We start from the raw sequence: 19,855 nt of genomic DNA, 5'->3' as shown, positions 1-19,855 counted from the left end.
CGCATTCAGGGGAGTTCAAAACCCCCAAGTGCAGTCAGAACGATGTGAGATCTTACCGCAGGCCACCACTACTGAACCTTAGCAGAAACGTGGAAGAGTGCTGGGATTTGAGCATGACCCCAGGACCCAGAGATTAGGGGGGCTCAACCAAGCACTGGTGAGGGCTCATTCTAACTGTGAATCCACATCAATACCTTCTCTGGGTTTTGATCTGTATCAACTGGCACATGAAAGGAAACCCCAAGTCCTTTTTTGTTTATGTCCCCCTTCCTTCCTCCACGTCCAGCATCTTTCTTGCTGTCCTCAAGAAATCTCACTAAATCCAGGGAAAAAAGGATGCCATTAGAAATTGCCTTCCTGCAGTATGTGTTAGCACCGTTATATGAAATAATTGCTCCTTGGGAGATTCTAGACAGTCAATTAACCCCCAATTCACGACTCAAGTGGCAGAGCAGACACTCAATGAATAAAGGGTAGGGGTTCAATTCTCAATTAGGATGAATTTTTCTCCTTAATAGTTTAATCTTGTGGTCAATTAAATCCCCTAGTGTTGTATTAATTATTATATGAATTCTAGGCAACTTCTAATTCCAAGGTTAGTTATGGTATACTGCAACTGGACCAGAGGCCTGGACTTAGATTTTTCAAAGCTGAAAGCCTATTCTACCTTGAGGGGAAAAATATTCTCTTTTGAAAAAAAGACAAGGAAATTTGTGTGAAAAGACAAAAAAAATCTTTACATTGTGCTTTCCTAATCTGGTATACTTTAAATGTCTCCTGTATTTTCATGCCAGAGACAAGACTGCAATTATGTCATAGATCATTAGAACTAAGTTTACTGCTGCACCACATATTCGTAACACTAGTTATATTGAAAAGGATTTCTAAGCAGACTTTTAAGGATTTATCTCATCTCCAATTGCTGAGCTTTCTTCCTGTTTTGTTGGGCATAGCAGCTTAGTCTTCCATCTGCTAGACATATAGAGACAATCAGTTTGTGAAGTACTTTCTTGGGGCTCTTTTTGGTAGAATAAAGTCCTAGATTTCCTCGGGGAAGCAAAGGACATATGCTGATGCTCTACGGTTTCTGAGTTGCTGCAGAGATGAATTCTTCCTGGCCAGCTTTCTGTTGAGTAGGGGCTGGAATCATATAAAACAGCAACTTGTGAAAAAAAAACAACGTAAAATGGTGAGTTGCCCGGCCAAATCAGTGATCTTTTTTCAACTAATTATTTTTCCTGCTCAAAATGAAGACAGTTTGTCTTTGAAAATACTGTCTATCATTAAAAAAGAAAAGTATTGAAAGTTTTTGAAACAACTATAACAGATGTCATAGTAGTTGAAAGTACAATTAGAAAGCACAATGCCGCAGAAATAAAACTTCAAACAAAAGCGGAAAGAGTTCTTTGTGCACATCAATAATTTAGAATTATTTAAGAACTGTTTTATAGATGCAAGTGGAGCTCTTTCTGTCTATATATAAATTGAATGTGGTCTTTATAGGCAAACAAAAAGGGGATACAATCCTTTTAAATTATTTTTAGGATAATTGTTTCCGCAACAAACATCATTATTTATCAGTTTTGAAAAGAAGCCAACTGCTAACATTTGAAATGCACAAATCTTGGCACACAACACAGAAAATGGTAATCCCCCCCTGCCTTTTCAAAACCAGGTTTGCGTTTATTTTACACATTTGTCAAGTTCTTATCTCAAAGCCCATGCAGTGTTACCTATTTCTATCAGAAATCATTATATTTTATTTCTAATCACCTTCCCATAGCTAATTTGGTAACTCAGGAAAGGAAACATTTACTGCTACCAGATGCTGTTACCCTCCTGCTCACTCACATATTGCTATAAATCGATTCAACAGCCTGGAAAACAAGGTTTAATGTGTATTATTTTGCCTTCTTTATTTCTCCTGTTATAATCTTTCTTTTTAGCTAAACAGTCTCATTTTAGTGATGAAAACATTCTAGATCTATGCTACAGCTACTTATCAGCCAGGATGTGCCCATATTACACAGTACAGCGAGACCCAAGACAGTCTGCTGGGAGCTGGAATAGCCCGTGGAAGAGGCTGAAGGGGCTGCTCTGAACCTGACAGTCGCTTTGTTTCTGTATTTCTCTATATCATTATTTCCATATGTAAACTTTAGTAAGAAAGTAAATGATCTATTCTGTATTTGAAACTAACTGCGTTGTTTTTCTCGGTTCCCTTTTGTTCTGGGGTAAAACCCCTGTACACTAAAGTGGGATTTAGCTGGATAGGCAGTTCCCTGTGTAGAGATGAGCTGTTCCTTTGCAGATGAGAAGGAAGACCTGGGAATAAATGAGGGTCCTCGAGGCTGTAAACTTGCTTAAGAGGAAATGGGAACAGACGTTTTTGTAGAGTCATAGAAGAAGAGAAACCACTTCCTCAACAGCTTCCACTTACACATTTGAACGTCAGAGCACAATTTCACTGAAGTCAACCAGAACACAAGAGGGGAGGCCCCAGCCCAGCTACTCTGCTGCTTCCTACAGCACGAGGCCCCATGCATTGCCTTTGAGACACTGGAACACTGACATGAAAAAATCTAGGAAAAGTGCACACTTCAAACTTCGAGACTTCAGCCACCTATCATTAAAATTTATTAACCCACATATCTTTGTAGGTTAGCCCTCACTGCTGAAAAAAACTCACAAAAATTCTGTCAGTTTAGCTATGACTATTACAGAATGATAATCACCCTTTTCAGATACTTGGGACCATTTAGCTTCAGCATTTTATGTGATTGATGATATATGAGCTGCTAGTTGTGTAAAATTAAAACTCCAGCCTGATTTATAATATATTTAATATATGCTATATAGGCAGCGATGTTTACAAAACACTAATCCTAAAATAGGGTGCTGAAAAATTATCTTGTATATTAAAGAGAATTCTTATTACAGATAAGCCTATAATCTAGAAGTGTCTGACTTATTTTCTGCTGAGATTACAACACTTATGTACAGACAGAGTTTAGTAATGACTGTTCTTGAAACAATAAAACTATCTCTCAGGAACTCATAGAATAGTTTTTGTATATTGGTGGTGGGTTTTTTCTTTTAAATATCAAAAGCTTTGTACAAAGAAACAAAGGAACTATGACACAATGGAATTATTATTGTTATTATTACTGTTATTTTAATTTTACAAAAATATTACGCTTTCTCTAAAACACACCAGTTAAAAGAAAATTCAGTGAAAATCTACTCTTTTTATAGAGTAATTTCAAGTTCTCCTTTCCATCTAAACCCCTTCTGCCTATAATGCCGTAGGCTATACGACAGTAATGTCAAAAGTCAAACAGCAGCTCTGGTGACTCCTCTTTTAATATGAGGATTTCTCCACACTTTTGCCTGGAGGGCACCTTTATTACAATCACTTTCTAGATTTTAAAACTAACAAAAACCAAGACAACAATAATAAATACAGGCCAGTCTCCTAATTGATAGTGTCTAAAATGCCTCCAAAGGTTACAGATGTGTAAATAACATGTTATTTTCTGAGCAATTCATATTTTCTGACCTCTGTGAATAGACATGTGTACACACACCTATTCCATTTTCTGCTCCAGCTCAGCCATCCACCAGAGATGCTCCATCCTCCAACTTATTCTACATCAAAAAGGCATCTTCTACCACACCAGAAGTGGCACTCCACTGAACCGTCATTAAAAATTCCACAGTGATGTATCCCCTCACTGACAACACGCACACGAATAAGCCATGGGATATGTCAGCAAATTCACACAAGCCAAGTCTCGCTATCAAAATATTGCACAGCCGTCCAGGTGACAGATAAAATAGACAGACTCAAAACTATACAATGTTTTATAGATTATAACATCTCAAAATACACCTGGAAGCAGAATTTTATTTATTAAACTACTTGTTATAGCCTGTCATATTCTTCCGACTAGAAGAAAAATCTGCTTTGGAAACTACTGTCACATTGACTACAAAATAAAAGAAGAAAATAAATCAGTTGGTATTTCGAGAGCAACATGCAATGGCCAAGCATGACCAAAGAAGTGTGCCTGAGGGATTCTGTATTGGAATAATCACTGTCTTCTAGCTTTGTACTCATTTGCCTTGAATTTCAGACTTCTAATGGCTAAAAGGTTGAAGTATAAGTAAGCCTGTGTACATGCAATACAACCTCCTGGGAAAATTATACATTTTTAACAGTTCTCATGAAGATGATTAAGCCTTACAAATACATCACAACTGAACAATATTTTGAAATGACTAAGGAGTCAAACTTCTACTTTCAAAAGTGGCTCAATTACACAGGGGCTGATTTTCACAGGTATTCATGCAAACTACAGTTATGGAAATAAAAGTGATGTCTCAAAGACTCTCCGAAGTCTGATCCTTCACGCCAAAGCTACAAAGGCACTCTGTGTCCTAACGCTGGGCACAGATGTGTCGATGAGGCATTGACGAGATATCTAAAAAAACCAACAGGCAACCTCACAGCTGTCTTTAGCCCTCGAAATTTATGCCCAAAGTCCCTCTGGCCACATGTATTTTGGCTGCGAAGCTTAACTTGGGTCCTATTTGGAGGACCTGCGACAGACCGTAAGCCCAGGGATGACAGCACTCCCTGGCTGATGGTCTCATAAGCCCCAAACGGAGCAGCCACTTGAGAGCCAAGGGTCCTGTTTTCAAACCATCAGACTATTGGCTTGGGATTATCTAGTAAAGGAGTTTGGGGAGGGGAGAAAAGACACAAAGCAGCTCAACAGTATAGCTGATAATGCAGCAGGCCAAGGAACCTAGTTAAGGAGTCTGCTCTCATGAATATTTAATCACTCAGGTGAAGTGGAACAGCTTTAACTGGAGATAGTGTGACAGATGCAATGCAGAGACACAGCAGACTGAAAGAGGCTTCACGTAGGCGAGGAGATTCAACCTCCTGCTACAAACTGAGGAGTTCTGAGAAGGAAGTTTACTTCCCACGGAGTACCCCAATGACTGGGGTATCCCAAATTCAGCAAGGCACAGGCATTTCTCCTTCTGTCTTTTTATCAGTCCTAAGTACCTGCTACAAGAAGAATATTCACAGCTGGAAACCTCAGCAGATGTAAGCACTCGCCTCCCATCTGGCAGCAGGCACCAGCCTCTCAGAGTGACCCAGGCAGCCCCTCTGTGGCACTTCCCAGCACTGGCCAGCTTGCCGAGCTACGTACTGGTAAAATGCTACCATTAGTGTAAGAATGATTATGTCCTCCTTGCTATTCTCATCCTGTCATTTCATAACTTACTGGGTTGTATAATGACTGTATAATGATAATCTCACAACCAGTCATTTAAGGTTTGTTTATCCTTTTGGCAAATAAATTGCTCCTATGATTGAGGTAAGTTAAGAGGAAAAGCAGGGAGACGTTTCAGAAACATGACAACTCCTTGACTATTTTGCATGTTTTTTTCCCCACTAAACTAATTGTGGAGAATATATAGAATAACAACATGAATATGAAAAAACTTGGATACAGTCAAGAACAAAAAAAAAGTACAAAAAAGTTTCCAGACATACTTCTATGTGCATGTGGTTTTCTGTGTGAGGACAGTAAGGTTTTGGGTAACAAACATAATACACACTTCATTTACTTGCCGATTCTTATGCTCTCCCACCCATGTATCTTCTTGCCACTGTATGAATAAGAATCATTAAAAGAACATCACAACATGAATACTGAACTTATTCAAAAGCTCAAGGAGCTTCATGCAAAGAATTCAAAAGGGGCCATTTTTCTTCAAAATAAAGTGCTTGTTTTAAACTAGCTGAAATTACTTTGATTGCTATTGTGGCCTCCCACTCTTTCAGGTACGATGCTTAATTTCCAAAGTACAGCTGATAGTGTGAAAAAGCTACTAACAGAGCTGTCCATCCCCAGAAATAAATATGGCTATAGCAAACAAATACCTAACCCAGTAAACAGCACTGCAGTGGTGCCCTCTGCCCCACCAATCGAACGTGAAATCCGATTTCCCTGCAATGACAGCCTGAGCTGGCTGTGGGCCGGGCCTCCTTATGTTCTGCAGCCCCAGTGGCTTCCGAGTTCAGTGTATGGGTCACATCAGGTCTGCTAACAAGATATCATGTAACTTTATCGATGTAATTCAATGCAATGCCTGAAATATAATGAAGAACACACTTATTCCAATTTCACGACTACCTATCTATTTCAAGAGGATAATCTTTTTCCACTTCCAGCCTAAGGTTAGTTCACTACCTTACATGTTCACTAAGGATTTATTATTTTTTTTATCCTTAGGAATATTTGTTCTAATGCAGCATGTATGCAAAAACTTTGGAGATGCACATACATGTATGGTTTTGTGCTCAGCCTTCCTGTCACCAGAAACCTCTGGGCAGCGTGTGCTCCTCAACAAGGAAAAGAGCTCTTAATTGCCATCTTAGTGTGACTTTTACACAGAAGGCAGACGCACTCCACAGATCTTAAGATATTCCAAAGATCAAACTAAAAAAAGTCCTGAATACATAAAAAGCTACACGAAATACCACCCACCTGCACTAGGTATGCTCCAGGGCTTCCCCATAACTCTTCCCAAGGCCGCTGGCCCAGGAGCGCAGGCATGCAGAGCAGCCCCCTGCACGCACCTGCAGCTCTCTTTGAGTTGTTCTCTTCTCTGGAAATCAGGTTATATAAAGCAAAGTCAACTGCTGGATTTGCTCGTTGACAGCAGGAGCACACATTGCTGTCACAAACAAGAGCATTTTTGGTTCTCTGTTCTTGACTGAAACAAAGGCTCTGGAGCCAGGGCCACAGCTGTGACTGTGTCACTCAGTGATATGACAATGATATGTAACACCCATCTATGGGCAACGTGACAAACTCTAAAGCCTAGCTCACCACCTGTAACCCTTAGAAAAGAAACCTGTATTTTATGAAGTGCAGCTTCTATGAATTTCTTGAAGGTCTTCCTCAGACACAGATATTGCAAAACTTTCAAAATCACCAATTAACAATTTTTGCTATTAATTTAAATATTTACCCATTCACTTACTTTGGCTTAAATTATGAAATATGCCAAAAACATCTTTTCTTATAACAGACACCTGTACTGAAAGCAGAAATTGCTGGCTTCTAAGTAGTTTCCTAGTGAAGAAGTGTTTGATGGCAGTCTTTGTTGTCCTTGCTAGAAACAACATGGATTTTTCAGTAACATATACTGTCTGTACAAACAAAAATTTCAAGCAGTGACACTCTAAGACTTACTGGATGAGTTCAGAGAAGAACCTCTTCCTTCCCTACATGTATGCACGGTTACGCCCCTGGGCACACAAACGCACACACACAGTTTCTCAGGAGCAGGTTTGGTGCTCATGGCTGGCTCAGAGCGCAGGCGGGGGGAGGCTGAACCCCTGTCAGCGCGTTCCCAGAGACCTCAAGGATTTCTGTAACGTGAGACAACCATTCAGCAGCCTTTCAGGTTGCGTATTTTTCAGATCTTACTGCTGTAATGAGGACTGAAGGCAAACTTATTAAATAACTCGAAGACATTAAGAATGTCACCAACTGCAGTTTTCAGGTTAATGACTTTGCATCAGAGGTATTATGAATCAGAGAATTCAAAGGGTCAGTTTTAATACAAGTGCTAACTCTAAGGAAAAGATTCCTGGGCCTAATCCAAAAGCTTTCGTAGGTCACTGGGTGCCAATCAGCAATTTTTCTCCCATTTTTATGCCTTTCATATCTGATATAGCTCAATCAGATGGACCTACCTAAAACTCAATTCACTGTATTAGAGGAAAAGTGGAAATGGTAAACTCTGAAGAGACAACCTGACTTTGGAGAGTAGCTACCTTGTTTCCATCTTATTTTGTTCTTACTTGCTCATTTTATTCCATGGACTTACACGAATACCTTACTAAAAAAACTGGTCCAAAGCCTTTTCAGTAAAGAAAATTTCATTATTTCAGCACATGTATATAGACTCATAATTTGTAGTGTTTAGACAGCAATACATTAAAGTCACTGAAATCTAATAAATAAAACATATTAATAAATTATATATCAATGTAAGAAACTCACTTGGTCCAGCTGCCAAGACAATTATGAAGCAGGTATTTTACTCTTCAGAAAAAAATGCATTCTTAAAAATGATTCTGCAAATAGATTTCTTATGTAAATTTAATGTAAAAGTTGTGACCTTGGAATACTTCATTAGCATCTCTTGCATAACTGCCCTTGTATTTATAAATACTCGAGCAATGGTTAAACACAATCATAATGATACCAGTCTAGATACTTTAAAAATTAAAGCTCTACCATTACTTTCTATTTACATATACTGTGAAGTTAAGTGTTAATAAGCATTTGCCTTGGTTTCATGGGTTTGGGTTTTTTTTGGATTGATTGACTGACGAAAGATCACATTTACTCTTAGGCCACCATTTTAACAGTTGTCAGTTCACTTGCAGGTTAAATTTAACAACCAAAAAAACTTGTGGAAAAAGCCTTTGCCGAGAATAGAGCACTGTGCTGCTTATCTTCCAGTATTCTCAGAGGACAGAAAATGTAAAAATAACTGAATTTTCCAGGGAACATTTGCACTGCGCATGTCACTAAAGTTTTTACAGAAAGAAACCCTTGCAACCTTTAAACTCACATATTAGTGCATCCACTGCTTATGGAATGACCCCTGGGTCTCTAATAAACACACTTAGATATCAAAAGGAACATGACTTCAATTCTAATTTGGAGAGTTTTTCACGTATCTCAAGAGGAGATTCATGAAGAAAATTGCTTTTTTCTCAGTGTATCTTTGACACGCAAGTATTTATAGGTCAAAGAAACAGCGTGGTGAACACTGGAAGTGTTAGCACCTATCGTACGCTTTGTATACATGCTGCATGGTACAGCTTCGCACTCTTAGTTCTCTTACTTACTCCTTGCACTCTACATCTGGATACTTTCAGATTAATCATTGGAAAGTCCCCTCTCTGGAGGCCACCCCCACCACCGGGGCCTGTTGCTATTTCAGGTGTTCTGCACCTGCTCGTTCTCCTCCCCTCACACTGTGAGTAACCCAGTCCTTTGGCAATGAGTAATTTAAGCAGTGTAAAACCTCTTTTCTTCTAATGAAATACAATAAATAAACACAGTTATTCTTTTGTTACCGTAGTCTCTGGCCATCTGAAAATGTTTCTCTCAGCTGACAGAAATGATGCAAAATTCCCATTTCCTTGAAGTAATAAAGGGAAAGGTGTTCTTTAATAAAAGGGATAGCTGCCAGATGCACAGCTTTGGAGACTACCATTTACTGGAAACAGGAGACAGAGCCCTTGAGTCCAGACAACTGGGCTAAAGGAGGGTAGCATCGCCACTGAGCAGGTCTGGAAATTCAGAGCAGATCACTTTCTCAACAAATACAATCTTTACTCCTACTCAACGACTGCCTGAACAATGCTTAAGTCTGTAGATACTGGTCAGTTATGAAATTTTCCTCTGGTTCACTTAGGGTGGAGTGCAGCTCCAGTGTCCCAAACACCCATGTGAACACCCGGTGAAGGCATCCCGGTGCCCTGGGGCCCACACGTCCTGCTTGCCTCCCGCTAACATCAGGGCAGAAGGGCAGGGTTGGCGTGTGCCCCGGTCTCGCCAGGGCTCAGGGCACGTCACCGGCCCAGGAGGTACAGCTCTTGCACAGCCTGTGAGCGTGTACCATTCCCGTCTGTAACAACCACCAGCAGTATTCGTTGGGGGAGCGATCTCCCAAAATACCAGGCTTTGGCCAAGCGCTGTTCCCACTGAAGACATCATGAACATTCCCATTGATTTCTGGGGCAAGAGTTGGGCCAGTGCCTTTTATTACTCCATCCTATAGGAGAAGTTTGAAATATTTCTTGTCATGCAGTCAAACAGAGTAACTGTACCGGCATTTAAATCCGACTGGAAGGCATGGCCAAATTCTTTTCTGGCTCGTTTAACCTTCCCAATGCCAGAATTCATATGGAGGTTTCTATAAAGCCTGTACAGGGCTGTGTCAAACACAATCCTTCCCCATACAATAGAGATTTTTTCCAGGATATATACTGAAGCAGATGAATTTAAAATTTAGTTTCTGTGAGCAATTGTGCTGGTAAAACATAACTGCTTAAAACCAGACCTAGCAAATAAGCACAATCAGGAAGAAGTTGTGTTTAAAGCTCTGTAAACACTTGGGGCTATGTTCTGGGGGGGATTTTCTAACTCTGTGTCCTTTCACTAGTGATTTCAGAACAAGTACAGATTACTCTTCAAATGGTTTTCACTCACACTCTAATGTGGGCGCACAGGCTAAATGCTTGTGTGCCATAATGGTTAAAGACATTTGACAAAAATATAATAATGTATTTTGTATAAAACTATAAAACTGCAGACCTATAAAGATGTTTGACTTTGTTGTCCTCTAATGTTAAGCCTGATAATACTTCCTAAAAAGATGATGAAAGGATGCAGAGTAATTGAGATTTAATGGCATTTCTCCTTCACAAAGCTTAAAGGTATGGTCTGTACGGGCTCTAACCCCCCTGCCCCAAGAGAGCCGCTAAATCTGTAAATTCTGCCCCATCAACACACGCAAACATAATTGGAACAACCTCATATTAACTGTCTTTTAAAGAAAAAGTGTTAAGCTATATTCTCTTCAGCCCTAATTACCTTGAAATTACTTTGATGAGAACAAAGTGGCACATTTTTGTCTGGTGCTGAGATCACTTAAAATGGGACATGGAAAACAAAAATTGTGTACCCCGAGGGATATCACAATACTTGCCTACAATAATTACAATAACTTTTATTGGTTTTTATGCTAAGATTTCACATAAGTAGTACTACTGCTAAATTTTTAGTTACTTAATTTTCATTTCTTGCGATCTTAATTGTGACAGAGTGCTCAGATTTGTAAAGTTGTATCAAGGTGTATAAGACCAAAACATGTTCAATATATGCCTTCAATAATTTCTTTGTTGTTTGGAAACTTCCAACTTACAGCAAAGCTGGCATTTTATGGCCTGCAGAGCTATAAATCATTTTTAAAATCATGATGATATTACTCAAAACAGATGTGAAAACATATGTTTGCCACGGCTGTATAAACGGCTTACTTGTCATACTTAATAAATGTTGATACTTTTATTTTAACTGCATTCCTTCTTAATAACTTTGAAAATCTTTTCCATGGTAAATATATTTTGCTTTAGTAAAAGTAGTGGCAGGTTTTGAAAAACAAAGCTTATTCTGTAGACAAATTACATGTATATTTTTTGCTGAGCAACCCAGCACAGATCACTCTCTTCAGTGACTGTCCACATCCGACTATGAAAAACATTCAACATGTTTAAGGTGCACCAGAGCCCAAAATAATTATACACGAGAGAATAATAATAGTATTAGAAACAAAGAATCTCTACAGGAGTGAGACAAATCATTGAAGAGTAACAGCACTTGTATGGGGTGACACAAAGGCCCAGCACACCCAGGCTGGGGATTTTCACCAGCAGAGTATTGACTCTGCCCTACTGCTGGTGCAGTCCAGCAGTTACTGGGTGCTTGTATCCTATAAAACAGAGATTCCTACAGGAACCCTAATATAGGTCTGTCACACTGCCAAATGCAAAATCAGCTTGGAACTGCTGGATATACAATGTTGGTGCCTTAAAAATTTTAGCATTTGTCCCACTATAATGTCATCAAAAGGTTTCAGTTCTGGAGCCATGGGATTACTTGAAAATTGCATCTTTACCTGACAAAAAGAAATAATTTCTTGTTCTCATATTTTCAGAGAAAAATTTGACCTGTGCAGACCAAGGAGAAAAACAGAAACTCTCTATCTTTAAAATGATAATTTAAAATTTCTCACGATTTTGAATCACTTTTTTCTGACGTAGGTGAATATCTGAACACTAACTTCATCCTAAAGAAATGCCGTTAGTGCATGCAGAAGTAACACATGTATAAAGACACATTTCCCAGTGCATAATCAATTGAAGTTAAATAATACTATGCAAAAATGTAGACCAGGAAATGAATAAACCTGTAAACTTTAATCTTAAGGTGAATTATGGTACACAAAATGTCAGCATCAGATCTTTGTGATTTCGTACATGCTACAAGGAACATTCAATGATCACAGGAGCCTGGGAACGGGGTTCACAGGTGGTGGGGTTTAAATTATTTTCACGCTTTTTGCGATTTCCGAATTGTCTTTTCTGATACTTCAACTGTACCTTCCCTCATTGGCCCTGAGTGACAGGACTGCTACTACCAATAACTACATGATTTGCATCTTAGAACCCCATAGGATATGGAATTGTTTCGTTGAAAAATGACTAAACATGTGGCAAGAAACTACGCACAGTTCAACAAAATTAAAATCAACTACGCTTGCAGATTTAGATTAAATACTCACCCATGTAACTACTACAGAAATGTAATTTTTTACTCTTAAGAGTGAAGGTATGGTTGATAACTGTTTAGCCTCTGGTGTTGGACCGTAAATGCCAAGAGGAGTCGAGAGGGAAGGATTTAACAATGATGATCCAGACAGAAAATTACCTCAGAATGGCACAAAAGGGCTCTTCTGAGGTTCACAAGGAAAGTGCTTAAATGCCTAGAGAAACTGGTGAATAGAAAACAGCTTCTTCTGCTTTCAAGAAGTGTGTCGAGTACGAAAATACAAAATATAAGGAGGAAGTTTCAGGCTCTTCCCATCCGTGACTGGATCAGTCACAGATGTCTAAGGAATAGAGCTGATCATACCAAATCATGAATCTGCTCAAATAATCTTATATAACTCTGGAACCACAGGGCAAATGGAGCCTCCAAATTCTCTTTTGAGTAGCTCATAAAATTGTCTATACCTGTCTTTTTAGTTTTCTCAGCAAATACATTAAAATCACCTCAATCAAAATATAAATCAGTTTGTGTTTTCATTTCTGATAAAATGTTCATATTTACAGTAGACTTACAAGTACATCTAGCTTATGTTGTCTCCTCTTTTGGTTACTTCCTTCTCTTTCTTTTCCTTCACATCTTTTTCACTCTGAAACCTTAACACCTACCTCAGTATATGCCTTTGCAGTATTTTTCCAGTATTCACTTACCTTCAGCTTTCTTTTCTTTCTTTAACTCTACCCCATCTTCCTTTTTTTGCAGACACTCATTTTGCGTGGTGCTTTCTGTACGTACTGCCAGAATAAACCCCTCACCTATTAATATGATTTTTTTGTTTTATTTGCAAGGAAACAAAACGGCTTCTTCTTCCTTGATGTGCAGCCACTGATGCCACATGCTCTCTGTCACTACACCACCTCCCCAAAGCTCACCTGCATACACCAATGTATTCATCTTCTCCAGTACCCAACACTCGCTGCAGGGAGAACCGAGCAGAGGAGACACTTCCCTGCCTACAGAACAATCACTACAGGCCAAACATTGCTTCTTCCCTTCCTGCCTCTCCCTTGTGAGGTAATGTAATATTATTAGACACAAAAAATGGCTTATTTCCCTCATCTACCTACCAGCATTAGTCTGCACACACATCCGCTGGAGGTAAAGAAACAATACCATGTGACTAATCAAATATTTGCTAGGAGTTTCATAAATAGTTGAGTCAAAAGACCGGCAAAATATTAGCCCCCTACTATATAAACAGAGAGACGCAAAGATCTGATTGTTTACACTTCCTAAGGAGAGCACCACGTAAATTCACTGGATACATTATTCATTGCAATTAGGCACTTAGCTCTCTTAAATTTATAATAGTATGCCATTGCATATGCAGAATATTAAAAAAAAGGAATAAAACACAGAATAAGTGTAATTAAATGCTTGAGATGGAAAACAGTCTGTAATTTTACCTTTCTCCTTTTGTATTTTTTTTAGGCTGGTCCCAGTTTCTTGATCAATGAGTTCTCCTTCCCTGCTGTTGGTCAGCATAGCTAAAAAAATCAGAGTGCACAGCTACATAACATTGTCAGTAAAAACATGTCAGAAGAGAGGAAAATATTAAATTATATTTCCTCTTTGTCAATATTTTGGTATTTTAACATTTATTTATACTATGTAAGTTCTAAAGCAATTGACCATTTTTATTGTCCATAATCAAGCATTTCACTGTCCCAGTTCAGCACCTCGAGCCAAGTAAAATATGCAGCAAAAACAAATTTCCTCAAGTTGATTAAACAAAGATACCAAGATAGAACCCAAATTACTACTGAGATGAATGTGATTTCTTATGAAATGATCAAATTAACTAATTAGAAAAGTACTTCACAGAAATCATTTTGGGGAAAAATACATTTAAGGATTTAAGTATTACTAATTATCTATAAAGTAGCAAGCTTAATAAAAAATACAGATAGACAGATAGTAACCCAAATTGATAGATGACAGCGAAAAAACAATATGCTGTCGTGTTGAAAGAAATTCTTTACCTAACACCTGCAGGATCAGTGAGAGGGGTTACGTTTATGATTTCAGAATGCCTATTTTCTTTGTTCTTATTTAAAATGTTTCCTTCTCTGCAATTAACCAATTACAGAATTTGAAATTATTCCAGTGAGGACACTTGTTAAAAACTTCATCGTCATATTTTATGGAAAGCTTTTTTTTTTTTTTGAAACTGCAAAAGTAAATATATATCTAAATATATATCTATATATTTATATAGATACAAAGTATATATATATAACTTTACAGCAGTAAGCGTTAGAGTTCAACACACAGAAATGTTTGGTTCAACATAAATAAACCCTAGTTTTCTTTAAAAAACTCCCAGCACCATTTCTGAAGCCCAGAGGCTGCTGTGTGTGCTACTACGATTAATAACACAAGTTACAGTAGCTTTCAAAAGCTACAGTGAGGACAAAGGTCCCTTTTTGGCTGCTGCTATAGGAAGTTACATTTCTTGTCCTGTATATTTCTAGCCCTATTTTACATATGAAGAAGCTGAGGGGAATCTACTTTCTAGCCTCTGCCCTGTGTGTCCGTATGTTTAGGCAAAGTAGTTGAGGTTCCATTGCCTAGTTTGTGTAGAGCCAACTGTGCTAAGTAGTGCCATGGTGCTGCTGCATGGACCAGAGCCAAAACTGCAAAACCCCAGGAAGCAGCTGAGTAGTTATTTGATGGGAGCGAAGTCTACGCTGACTTACATGGACTGCACTGGTTTTGTAGCTTAAATCTAGCTCAGCAATGCCTGCATAGGCTCCAGTCACCGTGAAGACAACAGTGTTGACATACACTGACGTAAAGAGATGTTAATTGACTTGCCCTAGTTCCCTCTTGGAAGCACCAAGAATAGGATCTAAACTTCCTCTAGACTGAATTAGCATTTTAAACACAAGATCGATAATACACAGGCTGTGAAAGCCGTGGCGGAGAGACCAGAAAAATCAAAAGCCTTCAGCCTCGTGCTGATGAGGAATGTGTGGGCTTGAGGAGGTTTTTGGAACGGAAAAGCCATCATATAATCTGTGACTTTCTGACACACGTATGAAGAAAAAGATATCTCGCTATTTTTCAATTCCAGGTGCCTTCAGAGGCACTTTCTTACTCCAGCCTGCAAGAGAAGTTGGTCACACCAGAGAAGGGGTGGTATCTTCTGTGCATGGGTGGCTACTGGCACAGAATGAATTTGAGGGGCTGCACTCTATGTAGTGATAAACCTAATAAACCAAACTATAGTGATGAATTTTCTGGGTGTTTTTAGCAAGTGAGTGCTTTCCTGACCTTCCCAGCAAAGAAATATTTGCCTCAGCAAACTTTTAAAATTCCTGAGGTCAGTAGCTGCGAAGCGGTGTGAGGCTGCAGAGCACTAACCAATTCTGTCTGGTGTGTTGTCCAACTGGGATGGCGAGCTGGACACGCTGCTGCTCTGATGGGAGGAAGCGTGGCTCCCAGGCCGCTGGCTGTCTTCTAGAGACGGAGCTGGAGAAGGGCTGTCTTGAATCCTTTCCTTGAAACAGAAATAAAACAAGGTCTGTGCAATTTGATTCATGAACTTCACTGAAGTTCAATAAAAAAAATGAAGTCGGTTAAAATAGCAATAACAAATGGTCTTTCTGAGACAAATAGTGAGCAGAATTCACATCGAAAGAGCAGTGTAGCCTTCTACAGCCAAAAGGAGTACAGCCTTCTACCTGCAATGTATCTGGGCACAGCCTTTCATCCTTAAGTGTCATGACATAGCATTTGCCACCTCTGCTTTTTTTTTTTCTTGTTATCTTTTTATTTTCTAACTTTTTCACATATGGGAACATAAAGAATGTTCTTTCATGTTGTTTTCACAAACTACTTTTCATCTACAGATAGTAGAACTGACACGAGTCACATTTCAAATGAACAATTCAGATTTGGACTAAACAGTCGCTAAATGTAGTCAAATTTGTAAACTCCCTAGAATCTGTACCTGAATAAATTACATCAGTACCTTCTCATGGTAGTGCCCAGACAAATTTTAAAAGCTGTGGCACTGGTAAGAACTTCACTTTTGCATGAAAACTACCGCTGGCTAACAAAAATAAGAATGTGCTTGCATATTCTTATGTGCACATTTGCACACAAAACTTTGAAATTAGCCTCTAATTTAAATATACATAGTACTTTAGGTAAGGAGAAAAAAAGCATAAGAAATTTTAAAAATTTAGCAAAATGAAATTCTGCAGTTCTGTGTATCTATACTTGCAGATTGCCTGAAGACGCCATGGAGTTTTCATCAGAAAACATCTTTAGGAACAGGTTAGGCAAGTGTGGCATAAGTAATAATTCATCCTGTCTTGAGGAAGGCAAGAGATTATATGACCACTTGAGATCCCTTCCAACCGAGTGATTCCACATGTATAATTTTTCTGAATTAATTCAAAATTCCAGTATCTTTCGTTCCTGTTCCCAGGACCAACAAAAAATGAGAATCTTCTAAAAGGGATAGATCATGGCCTGAGACACTCTAGATATTCTCATCTTAAAATCCCTTCTATGTTTTAAATCCTCTACCACAAGTTCTTGAAAGTGTAGTTCCAAGGGAGAGACACTAACAAGGAGATGCTTGAATTTACAGAATTCCACAAACTGCATCTTTGGAGTTGCCCTCATCCCTGGCAATCAGCTGTTCCCTGGGGAAACTCAGGACTGAAATATTACTTTCTTTTTCTAAAAAGGGAGATCCTCTTGCCCCCACCTCATTAAAAATCACAATTACAGTGTAATCTGGGGAAGTTGTCTCAAAGGAACTTGACAATTTTTCTGCCTTTCTAACCCATTCTCAAAGATGTATCATTAGGAGTACGCAGTCTGGCTACATGGTGGCAGTTCACCATGTGCTTTTGAAAATAAACTCAACAGCATCTGAACTTTTTAAGCAGTTTTTGCTGGACAGTATCCTAAATCAATAACGTAGCTTTATGAAGAGAATGGTAGATTCTAATAGTTTTTCCATTATAAATAGCGAGCATAATAGCTTCTGTTCACAACCTGTTGAGGCAATGCATTAATAACACTGGCAGTAAGATCAACACTTTAAGAATATTCTGTCACCCATTAAACCATCTCTCTAAACCACACTCATCTTCATATTTACAGACACATTTAAGAATGAGGCAAAGGGAATGTGAGACTGGATCCTCTTAATAGCAAGGGGTGGCATTTGGCTATTCCAATCACACCAACTGAAAACGTAGCACGGAATGTGTTTTTAATAGGATAGTTATTGTACATTAAATAACAACTGAGCCTCAAATTCATGTAACAGATGTGTATCTGTTACATAGCTGTTAATCCTCAATGGATCTCTTTTCACTAATTATCTGTTATTTAATGAACATACAATAACTAATACATCTTAAAGGGAGACTTTTCATTGCAGTATTTTTGAATGCTAATTAAAATGTTTATTAAGTTTTAACAGATATGAATCTATTATGTTGAGTCACAAGTTCTTAAAATTTTGAAAACTGAATGGTTTTAAACAAATAAATTTTAAAATTCTGGGGGGAAAAAGTCAAAGTCACTGATCTTAAAGTCTCCTGTGTTTTCTTCTTCTCTGTCTCCAAAAGAGTGGGGTTAGAGGTTGCTGAGATGAGCAGAAGAGTAAAAGACAGTCATGACTTACTCTGTGGACAGGTTGCTTATTAAGTTACTTTTAAAAGTCACATTCTTACCGCAAGAATTATTCTCCTAAATAAATGATGAATCATATACATACAATCCTGAGTTTACAAATACTACGCATCTTTTATCTTTGTGTAAATAATGGCTTCCAAATAGGTTACTGGTAACAGGCTACAACTCCGACTAATTTTATTTGCCTGGATTTCAGTTTTAACAGTCCTCTTTGGCATTATTTCCTCTCTTTTTACCACAGAGAGTACTCAATTTACAATTAAGATATCATTTTGAAATTATTACTTTTACAGAAGGGTACATAGTTTAAGTAAATTTCATCGTCTCTTGCAACCATGAAAATGAATAGCCAAGGAGAGGACATGCCAACTGTTCTGCAAAAAAAAAAAAAACCCTATGAACAAATATGACCACGAATTAACACTTAGATATCACGCAGACAGCCATATATGTCATCTTAAATGGAAGTTATCTGAGTAATTCAAAAGCTGATGATTTGGAAAAGCAAAGTATTTGAGCTCCTGGTAACTGCATTTCCCATTGCCTCTTGCTATAAAATAATCTCTGCTTCAAGTAATTTGCCTTCAAACTCAGGGTCTCTGCTTGAAATGTTCAGGCAGAAATAAGTGTCAAATAATAATGTCATTCTTAATCACACAGTGAATCACCTTCTAAGAGAATTAGCTGATTATGTCATCTAATGTCTTACCAGTTACAAAAATTTACTTCTACAGGGAAGATACGCTCTTCCCTATAAGTGACAAAGGAGCAGAAATTTTCTCTGTATCATATGTACTACAACTGAGGATAGAGCCATCATCATGTAAGACTGCATATGGATCGAGAAATTGTCTAATTCTAAGTGTTTGTGTGAAAATATAATGCTGAATTTCCCCTACTATAATGAATAACACTATGAACAGACTCGTTTTTTGCAAGTAAACAGATCCATTTTTCAGCCCTGTAATCAGTATGCATCTATTTAGCTACTTAACAGCAATGCGCTCTGGTTCATTAGGTAGCTACTGTTGTGTCTCAGTCTAGTTAAAATTTCACAGCAAGTTAATCTATTTTATTACAAATGAGAACACAAGTGATAATGTCCTCACCATTTTCCTAACACAGGGTTAACAGTATTTGTAACAAATCAATGAGGGCATTTAAATAGGAAAATTGCAAATCTAAAACCTTAACTTTTTTTTTACACATTGATGACTTCATTTTATGTCATCTATGTATTTTACAACCTTGTTCCTTTTCATATATTTTATTCTTTTTCCTCTTGGAAAAAAAGCTCAGTTCTCACCAGCACACTGCTGTGCAGCCTGGTTCTACAGTAGGTACACTCAGTAAGAGAGAAGCATTTCTAAATAAAGTCATATTTTGTCCATTTGTATTTCTTCCTATTTCATAAATTTGCAAGGTTCATATTCCAGGTTATAATGTAATGAATTATATATATAAAATTTACAGATTGTGAGAATTTTATGAAAAATGAAAACATTTCTCATGATCTCACCTATTTATCTAACTATAGTACCTACTTTATCTTATCTTTTCTCTTCCCTTTACAGAGCTGTAACATAAATTCTCAAAAAAGACTTTTGCAGTATTTAATCCTTTTGAAAGGTAATATATTTCTGTCTCACTAAAGATCAGTGTCTTGCTTTGGCTCAGAAAATGTAGCTACA

The 19,855-nt window shown here is 38.0% G+C and overlaps 1 protein-coding gene across 2 annotated transcripts in view; it reads right to left on the bottom strand.

The window, feature by feature from the left end:
* Nucleotides 1–19,855, bottom strand: part of DACH2 (dachshund family transcription factor 2) — a 289,154-nt gene that overhangs the window by 37,395 nt on the left and 231,904 nt on the right. For both annotated transcript variants that reach the window (XM_068411860.1, XM_068411861.1), the window contains exons 6-7: nucleotides 15,867–16,002; nucleotides 13,907–13,987 (exon numbers count right to left, since the gene is read on the bottom strand). In XM_068411860.1, coding sequence (XP_068267961.1) covers nucleotides 13,907–13,987; nucleotides 15,867–16,002 — 217 coding nt within the window. The remainder of the gene's footprint in view (nucleotides 1–13,906; nucleotides 13,988–15,866; nucleotides 16,003–19,855) is intronic.

Source organism: Nyctibius grandis, chromosome 13, assembly GCF_013368605.1.
Source record: "Nyctibius grandis isolate bNycGra1 chromosome 13, bNycGra1.pri, whole genome shotgun sequence".
NCBI lineage: Eukaryota > Metazoa > Chordata > Aves > Nyctibiiformes > Nyctibiidae > Nyctibius > Nyctibius grandis.
Note: the sequence above shows the minus strand (reverse complement) of the source record. Positions and strands in the feature narration are given on the sequence as shown.